At 51.9% G+C, this 9502-nt stretch overlaps 1 protein-coding gene across 2 annotated transcripts in view; it reads right to left on the reverse strand.

The window, feature by feature from the left end:
• Positions 1-9502, reverse strand: part of ABCG8 (ATP binding cassette subfamily G member 8) — a 21147-nt gene that overhangs the window by 8698 nt on the left and 2947 nt on the right. The window contains exons 2-7 of one of the 2 annotated variants that reach the window (XM_006778649.2): positions 9259-9314; positions 7389-7490; positions 5967-6117; positions 1996-2234; positions 1180-1312; positions 800-1069 (exon numbers count right to left, since the gene is read on the reverse strand). In XM_006778649.2, the coding sequence (XP_006778712.1) occupies positions 800-1069; positions 1180-1312; positions 1996-2234; positions 5967-6066 (742 nt within the window). In that variant the 5' untranslated portion in view covers positions 6067-6117; positions 7389-7490; positions 9259-9314. The remainder of the gene's footprint in view (positions 1-799; positions 1070-1179; positions 1313-1995; positions 2235-5966; positions 6118-7388; positions 7491-9258; positions 9315-9502) is intronic. The other variant, XM_006778647.2, reaches the window with a different exon arrangement.

Consider the following 9502-nt stretch of genomic DNA (forward strand, 5'->3'; position numbering starts at 1 on the left):
CTGAGGGCCACAGGCTGAGGGCTCAGGACCCAAGCAGAAGGGCTTCTCCGGTGCTGGCAGAGACATTTCACATCTAGAGATTCACTGGCCGAGACCAGCAAGGGCCCCGAGCTGGCATGCACCCCAGGCCCTTCCCCCCCCCCCACACACACCACCCAAAAGAAGTATTGATCAGACCTTCAAACTTCAGAGGGAAGGCAGGGGAGGGTGAAAATGTTAGGCAACTTGCTGGACTGGAGAAAGCATCTGACTTTCCTTCAGCCCTGCTCCAGAAGGGCCACCCTTGAGCTACACTAGACCTCTTCCTGCCTACATCCTATAGAGCAGTGGTTATCAACCTTCTGGCCCTTTAAATACAGTTCCTCATGTTGTGACCCAACCATAAAATTATTTTCGTTGCTACTGCATAACTGTAATGCTGCTACTGTTATGAATCGTCATGTAAAGATCTGATATGCAGGATGGTCTTAGACGATCCCTGTGAAAGGGTCATTCAACCCCCAAAGGGGTCGCGACCCACAGGTTGAGAACCTCTGGTATAGAGGCTGAATAAAGGCCACGATTCCAGACATTGATCCAAACTCTCTTGGATTCCACCCGCTCCAGCTGGGCACACGTCGAATTTTTAACCTTGCGCGTGCGCAGGGATGGCTAGGTCAGCAGCTGCCTTTCCCAGGCCTCGTTTTTAGCATTTGATGCTAGCGCCCACTCTGCCCATCCCCACCCTCGGTCCCGCCCCCTAATCTATCCACCAGGCTCGGGGGGCCCGGTGTCCCAGGCCACGGCCTGGCTGGCTCACCGTAGAAGTCAGCGGGGTTGCTGTAGCGAGGACAGGGGTGGCCGATGGCGGTGAAGTACTGGACCATGTGCTGGGCCGCCCCCAGGTAGATGGTGATACCCGATGCCATCAGGAGGACCAGGTCGAACAGCTGGAAGATGTCGGAGCGTGGCTGGTGCAGGGAGATGAGCACCAGCCTGTTGCCCTTGGCCAGCCGGGACAGGGTCTTCACCAGGTTGTGGGCCGTGAAGCTGTCGAGCCCCGAGGTGGGCTCATCCAGAATGAGGATTCCTTCCGGGGGAAAGAGGAGCCTGGTAAGCGGGCAGGAGCCTGTCTAGACCAGGCTAAGCCGGGTGGGTGACCCAGGCCCCTCATGCCCGTCCGGCACCCACAGCCCTCACCTGGGTTCCACAGAAGCTGCACCCCGATGCTGACTCTCCGCCGCTCGCCCCCCGACACCCCCCGCACGTAGGTGTTCCCCACGCGCGTGTTGGCGCACTGCCGCAGCCGCAGCTCCGCGATCACGTCGTCCACCTGGGGACCAGAGGGGCCCGGGCCTCGCTCAGGGCCAGACATATTTTGCTCCAAATATCAAAACACCTGCGTGTCTGGATGTGTTTAAAGCCCCAGCCTTTGTTTCCCTGATACACTGTGTCCCCTGACTCTGCCCATGCACGATGCCGTGTGTTGGGAATGTGGCTGTGTCTTGGACACAAGGCTGGACCACATGGAGGACCACAAAACAAACGCTCATCACACAATTTGGCACCTGCTGTGAAGGGAACCAACTGGGTTTCAGAGGGCTCTGGGGCTTTAAAGGCTGGTGAGGGGCAGGGCTGAGCCTACAATGGATGGATGGATGGATGGATGGATGGATGGATGGATGGATGGATGGTGAGCTGGGTTGGGTGGATGCATACATGCATGATGAATATATGAGAGGAAGAAAGGGTGACCTTGGGAGCACAGTTGATGCCGTCTGTAATTCCAGGCTGTAATCAGCCTCCAAGACCAGGGTTCAGCACGTTGTAATCCCAAGAGGGAAGAGGAGCCTGTCTGCTGCCTCACCCCTAGTAGTTCTGGGCCCCCATGTGGCCTGATGGCTTCACCTGATTCTCTCTTTTAAAGTGAGCTGGGTTGTTCAAACCACTGGTGGCTGGGTCCTGAGGCAGGGAGGGGGAGGATGTCATGGTTTTGGGGGTCATGGGGTCAGTTACCCTTTTGTCACGCTGGGCCTGGGAGAAGGTTCTGGGCAGGCGCAGCTGGGCCACGAAAGCCAAGGTCTCGCGGACAGTCAGGTTGGGGAGCAGCTGGTCGTGCTGGCGCACGTGGGCCACAGACTTCCTCACCAACTGGGGCGTGCTGGGCTGCCCGTTGATCCAGATTTGACCCGACTTAATTTTGCCACCGTGGCCTCGCCCAGTGATCACGTCCAGCAAAGAGGCTCTCCCACAACCTGCAAAGCCAACAGAGACATCCCTGAGATCACAGATTCTGCAGGGCCAGCCTGGAAGCCACGGTGACCCTGGGCTGTCTGTCCTCACAGAAGGGACCGGTCCTAGGGAAGGGGCACTGCACGCAGCCCTGGAAGGGGCAGCCCAGCACTGGAGCTCCAGGCCTTTGCCCACAGCCAACCTGAGCACGGTGATGTGGGCACAGTGATGCTGGGGGCTGAAGCCAGGCCCGCCAGGCGCTGAGTGGCAGGAGAAGGATGGAGTTTGGGCTGCCACAGGCCTGCCTGTGCCTGGAGTGTGTCCCCTCTCTCGGAAGCAGGGCTGGCGTTAACTGCACAGGGAAGCTGAACTATTTGGGGCTGGCAAATGTGCCAGTGGCATTTCACCATTCAACTCGTTTGGCTCAGAAGCTGGCTTTTTGGGAAGGACTAATCTGAAGAATGAATAGGGTGTCTTTTAAAAAATGTGAAAGTGAATCTATTTTCAGTAATTAGGGAGAAAAAATAGAAAAGAAATAAATGTGGGAATGATTTTAAAAATACAGCACAGTGTACATGTGTGTTCTGAGTTCCTCTCTACCTTTTACATGCTATTATTTTTAAAAAATTGTAATTGATCTTAGAGAGGGAGGAAGAGATAGATAGATAGAGAGATCAATTTGCTGTTTCACTTATTTATGCATTCATTGATTCTTGTATGTGCCACATCCAGGGATCAAACCCACAATCTTGGGGTATCGGGATGACGTTCTAACCAACTGAGCTACCTGGCCAGGGCCTACATGCTCTTATTTTTATCAGTGATACTATTTACTCTCTCTAAACAACAACAACAACAACAACACAACAATGATGATTGCACACAAATGCATTCCACCCACTTCTGGATGGCGTAGGGATTGCTATCGTTTGGGGAAGTGTCACACTGCACCAGGATTCCGGATGCTCGATGAGACTCTCTCTTTGACGGCCATTTAAACCGTGAAAGAGAACTGGGCTCAGGATCTGAGAACACCTTTTGGGACAGAGCTGGAAAGAGCCTGTCCTCTTCCCCCAGGTGGGAGCCTGCCTACAAATCCCTTTTAGAGAGCACCTCTTCCAAGCTGTTTCCAAACAAGGAAGGTGGTGACAGGTCCTTGGCACAAGCCAAGCGTCTCCTGCAGGCAGCCCCGGGGCCTCTGTGCAAAAGAGTAAAAATCGAGAAGCTTCCCCAGGGACCCTTCTGCACAGGGATCACAGGTTTTTGGGGTGGAAAGGGACCTGCACGCTGCCTCCTGGGTGCACCTCTTTCAAGGTCCCTGAGAACTGAGGTGGAGCCAAGTAGCCAGGAGAGAAATGAGAGAGGTGGGCTCTGGCCCTGTGCCCTGCTCAGCCTCGGACACCGGCTCCAGGCTCTGGGAGCGCAGGGGACTTTGCCAGCATTCGCCGGGACTGTGGGATTCCCAGTCAGGAGGGGAAAGGCCACGTTTCCCAAACAAGACTTGGGGAGTGCTAGGTCACCTCTGACCTAACACTTTGGGTGCTGGCGCCATTTTGGGGCTCAGCCCATCTGGGTTTCCAGATGACCTAATAAGTTCATGATTCTTTACCCCTTTTGGCCTTGTGCGTTGCTCCTTCGGCGACCCCAACAGTGAGAGCAGTGGGTGCCTTTCCAGCATTTGGTACGACTGGGGAGACCCTCCTGAACCAGGAGCAAACACTTGCATTGGAGATCCTCAAAAAAGCGATCTCCGAAGCAGTACATTCATTTCTGGGAGAACTCCTTTGGCACTGCTGATTCCATAGAAGACGCTAAAATGCCTGGGCTGTTTTATTTTTTAAATTATAACGAGAAACTGATGAATAAAATAGATCCAGACACATAGAAGCATGGAACAGACTGTGTAATCTCAGGGCGAGTGGGTAGGTGGGTGGGAAGAGATCCACCGAAGAACTTGTATGCGTATATGCATAACCCATGGACACAGACAATAGTGTGGTGAAGGCCTGGGGTCGGGGGCAGGGACCCGCTAGAAGGAGTCAATGGGAGAAAGGGGACATATGGAATACTCTCAACCATAAAGATTGAAAAAAAACTCTAACCAGAATTATTTTGTCCGAGTGGAGTAAATGTCACAGGTATTCTTGGTAAACCTTTCTAAGAAATCATCTTAATAATTTCTGCCAAGTAAACCCGAAGCTAAACCCACTGAGCCTATGGTCAAAGGACCTGGAGGCTGCTCAGCGCAGCATCTCCCAACAGGGGACGCTGACAGCTGCCGGGCTCTGTGCAGCGAGATGGCCTGGTAACAGCCGTGTGTCTCCTAGATCAGTGGTTCTCAACCTTCCTAATGCCGCGACCCTTTAATACAGTTGCTCATGTTGTGGTGACCCCCAACCATAAAATTATTTTTGTTTCTACTTCATAACTGTAATTTTGCTACTGTTATGAATCATAATGTAAGTATCTGATATGCAGGATGTATTTTCATTGTTACAAATTGAACATAATGAAAGCATAGAGATTAATCACAAAAACAATATGTAATTATATATGTGTTTTCCGATGGTCTTAGGCGACCCCTGCTACTTTTTTTCTCGTCTAGGTCAGAATTGCAGGGATGTGGTCACAAGCAGCTAGGATATGACCTGTGGGAGTGTTCCAGTGACAAAGTACATTTACACACATTTGATCTTTGGCGAGACAATAAACAGAACTTCCCTATCTGAAGATTGTAAAAATTTGGAGCTGATGTTTAAAAAGTTGAGTAATCTGTCTTTCTGGTAATGATTAATGAACGGATATAAAGTGCTGTCTCTAACATGATGTAAGGGAGAAATTATTTTATCTGAGATTATAATCAGGAGACCAAAGTTCTAGGTCTGCATGAAATGTATGTCCTAGGAGCAGTGGTTCTCAATCTTCTGGCCCTTTAAATACAGTTCCTCATGTTGTAGTGACCCCCAACCTTAACATTACTTCTGTTGTTACTTCATAACTGTAATGTTGCTACTGTTATGAATCGTAATGTAAATATCTGATATGCAGGATGGTCTTAGGCGACCCCTGTGAAAGGGTCGTTCGACTGCCAAAGGGGTCGCGACCCACAGGTTGAGAACCGCTGCCTTGGAGTGTGTGTGTGGGGGGGGGAAGGCAGGGGAAGATGTTCTAGAAATATGGAGGGCTAGATAATTTGAAAACCCTCCTGTGAAGATGCTTCCAAACAGGTAAGGAGAAAGAACGGTAGGAGACAGTGATGAAGTGGTCTCTGGTCTCCGAGCCCCCTTCCACCCCGCCTTCTGCAATGCCAAGTCTGGCTTGTGGAAGTGACTGTTTGAGGCCCTGCAAGCATCTGGACCTGTGCGGATGGTTGAAGGTTGGGCCCAGAGTTGGAGGGGCTGTGTCTACCTACTGTCTGACCGTAACTGAAATCTGATTGTGGGGGAGGAGTCCCCTGAAAAGCTCATTTTCTTCTGAAACTACCTGAGGTTCTTGGGAGGTTTTTGACTTGTCTCAATACAGGTGTTACCCTGCAGCTTCAAAAGGCTCCGTCCTGATTCCATACCAAGGACCCTCAGCAACTGCCTGAGAGCTGGGAATGGAGCAGCAGAGATTGGAACCCAGGTCTGTCGGCCCCAGAACCTGTGCTCTCAAACACTCTGCTGCAGTGTTCTACTCGTCAGTAAGTGTTCTGTGAGAAGCATGCATCTGTCTAAGGGACCACTCTGCACCCCACTACCTGTCCTTCGCGGTACCTGAGCTCCCTATGATGGCCAGCATCTGCCCACTCCTCACTTTGAAGCTCAGGTTCTGGATGCCCAGCTCACAGGAGTCCTTGTGAGAGGCCCAGGGCATCTTAAACTGAGCCAGCTGCTCAAACCAAGGCACCTGGGAGGCCGCGTCCACCTGTGGGGAGACATCAGAAGGTTCCTCAGAGAGCTGTTTGGCTCACTGCAGGAGCCCCCCGCCTGCTGATACAACAGGCCCGTGGGGCTGCCCACCGGGCTCTACCAGGCACGGAGGCCGCGCCCACCATCCTGAGAACCTGGAGCTGCCATTTCCAAGTCTGAAGATAACACATGGGAAACGTGTGTAATAGCTGAACAGAAATAAAGACACCTGAAGTAAAACGATGCCTTCGCTCAATAATAATAGGAATTTACCAAATGTTTACTCTGTGCAAGGCCTTGTGTGAATCAATTTATATTCATTATCTCATTCAATCTTCATTGCAAACCTGTTACCTGGGTATGATTGGAATCCCTGTTCTAGTGAAGCTCAGAGCAGGTAAGTGCTAGTGAAGCACAGAGCTAGCAAGTGGCAGTGCAGAGAGAGGTCGTGGCATGGCTCATGAGCTCGGCCAACGCACCTCCTCAGAAAGCCAGAACTGGGCCTCCAATCCCGGCCCCACCATATTCCAACGGGGTCACCTGGGGCCTGCCCCTGGGGAAGTGTGGGAAAGGCACTTGCACTCTGATGTTGTATTAGCTCCAGTGACAGTACATTTAAAAAACTATTCAAAAAGTGGAAAAAAAAATCTTCCTAAAGTCTGTAGTTTAGTGACTAGTCTCCTACCACTGCAATACCTTCGTTTTGATAACTGTGCTGTGGCCTGCGGGTAAGCAAGATGGTAACATCGGGGAAAGGGGGGCGAAGGGTAATGGGAACTCTGCACTACTTTTGCAACTTTTTCAAAAGTCTAAACTCGTTTCAAAATATACAGTTAATCAAGCGTCTTAGAGACTTTTCTCCCCACAGGTTCACACAGGTCTCTGTTTATGCCTGGAAACCCCCGTGCCATTGAAGGGGCCTCCGTGGGGCTTGCACCCACCCCGCGGGGCAGTACCACGGACCCTGCTCTGCCTTTGGGAGCAGAGGGCCCCCTGCCCTTCCACTTAGGCAGCGGTTCTCAACCTGTGGGTCGCAACCCCTTTGGCGGTCAAACGACCCTTTCACAGGGGTCGCCTAAGACCATCCTGCATATCAGATATTTACATTACGATTCATAACAGTAGCAACAGTACAGTTATGAAGTAGCAATGAAAATAATTTTATGGTTGGGGCACAACATGAGGACCTGTATTTAAAGGGCCAGAAGGTTGAGAACCACTGCCCTTAGGGGACTGCTTGGCCCTCTCTGCCCGCTCCTCCCACCTTGTTCTCAGGTGTGCCTCTACCTGGTAGCTGAGGCCCTGGACCTCCAAGGTGTTGGACGGGCCACTGTAGGTGAAGTACAGGCTGTTGTCACTCTCCGAGGAGAACAAGCTGTCCTGCAGGCCCTGCAGGGAGACACGACAAGGTGGGGGCTCTTTTAGAAGCTGCCGAGGACACAGGATACGCTGAGGGGGCGGCCCGGCAGGCGAGAGCAGCAGCTAGTGTGGCTGAGATCCCGAACTGGCTCCAGGGAACCTCCAGCGCAGGCTGGTGGGCCGTGAACCCAGGCGGCCCATGTGGATGAAAGCCGGTCTCGGGCCTGGAGGGGGCTTTGTGAGCCTCTGTGCTCTGGGAAGACTGAGCTGGGAACTGGCCTTTGACTGGCTCTTCCCTGCGTCTGACTTGGTATCTCCTAATGTCCAACAGGCTTTCCTTATCAGCCCGTGAGAGGAAAAGCGCTAGTCAACCAGCCAACGCTCCAAGTTTATGAAGACACCATCCTTAGGAGAGTTGCATCTTATTTTGATGAGGAGTTTTGCGCAACAAAGCTACTGAAAATGCTGATGGGAGTTTTCAAAGGAGGTCCCTTTCTCCTTTTCCTCCTCCCCCTCCTCCTCCTCCCCCTTTTCTTCCTCCTCCTCCATCTTGTTGCTATTATTATTGGAGTGGTGCTGTATTTGGACATCCATCAAACAAATCGATGTTTTGTGGTATCAGCTGATACATTTGAATGGTATTAACCATCTGCAGTTCTGAATTCCTTCTATTTTATCAATTCAATCATTTAATCATTGCAACCTAGAAAAAAAATCCCTGCCCAGGAAACGTTTCCGTTTTTTAATGCATTCAAATTTCCCTCTGTTCTGCAGGGCAGGGAAAAGTATGAACTCGCTAACCAGTTCCTGTTGCCTCTGGTCTCCTTCCCTCACAGATGCCAGTCACACGCGGATGCATTCCTCCAGCCAATCAATCAATCAAGCATCCAGCCAACACTTATTGGGAGCCCACGTCACCTTTCAGGCACGGAGCTTGGGATGTGACCGTGGGAAAGGCAGTCCTTGGAAGCTCAGATTGTATCGGGTGAGACAGGCGATTGGGATGGAGCAAGACAGGTGAGGCGTAGAGGCAGGCTGACCTCACGCAGCCAGGCAGGGTGTACCTTCGCTGTGTATGCAAGGTGCTGTGTGGGAAAACAACACGACTATGGTTTCTGTGAAAATAACACCAGCCAGTCTTCGTGAAAGCCTCGCTGCGATGGTGGAGGCGAGAGGTCCTCGGAAAGGACCTTCAGAGAATGAGGGGAAGGAGATGAGTACAGGTGACAGCCAGCGGCAGGCCCCCTGCGAGTGGCCCAGAGATTTCTGGCAGAGTCTGGAACCAGCAGACCATCGCTACTTACCTTGTTTAATGTTAGAACTACTACCATTAAGATCCTAAGTTATACAGGAAAACGTGGGAAGATAAACAGCTCATTCGGCAGAAGCACTATCTTTGGGGAACAGAACGGAGAGGGATGTTTAAGGGAGGAGGGTAAAGGGGGTTCGGGCTCGGGCTCTTGCCGAGTACACGAGGGTTCACTATTCTTTCAACTGAACTGTCTGAAATATTTCAAAATGTGTTTTTAAATGGAGAGAGCTGGCCAGCGAGTAGAACTCCAGCTTTCTACTCCTACCTCGACCTCCAGCTGCTAATGCCTCTAAGACATGAGCCAGGGGTGGAGGTGGAGGAGGTGAGAGGGTCCGCACCCTCGGAGGCAGAGAAGTAAGCTCCTTGGAAGACCAAGAGCAGATCAGAAAGCTGCTGGGTTCCAGCCTGGCCCGGCCCTGACCCTCCCCTACCACCCCGCCACCAGCAGCCGCAGCGTCTAACTACCATTTAATTTTGTTACCTTACCAGAGATTCTACGGGCTAATAAGCATCCTGTTTGCTTGTTTTTAAACAGCAAATATCTGCAGGAAGGAGAGTAGCCAATGGGTATAAGGCATGAGTTAGCTCAGAAATTGCTCCTGCGAACGAACATCTGGCCCTCCCCAGGTTAGATTTCCGGGGGAGGGGCTGCTGAGAAAGGAAAGTCGGACAGTTTGGAATCTGGAGGCGATCTCAAGCCGGGGGTGGGGGTGGGGAGTCGGGGGGGGGG

This window comes from Myotis davidii, unplaced genomic scaffold, assembly GCF_000327345.1.
Source record: "Myotis davidii unplaced genomic scaffold, ASM32734v1 scaffold6, whole genome shotgun sequence".
NCBI lineage: Eukaryota > Metazoa > Chordata > Mammalia > Chiroptera > Vespertilionidae > Myotis > Myotis davidii.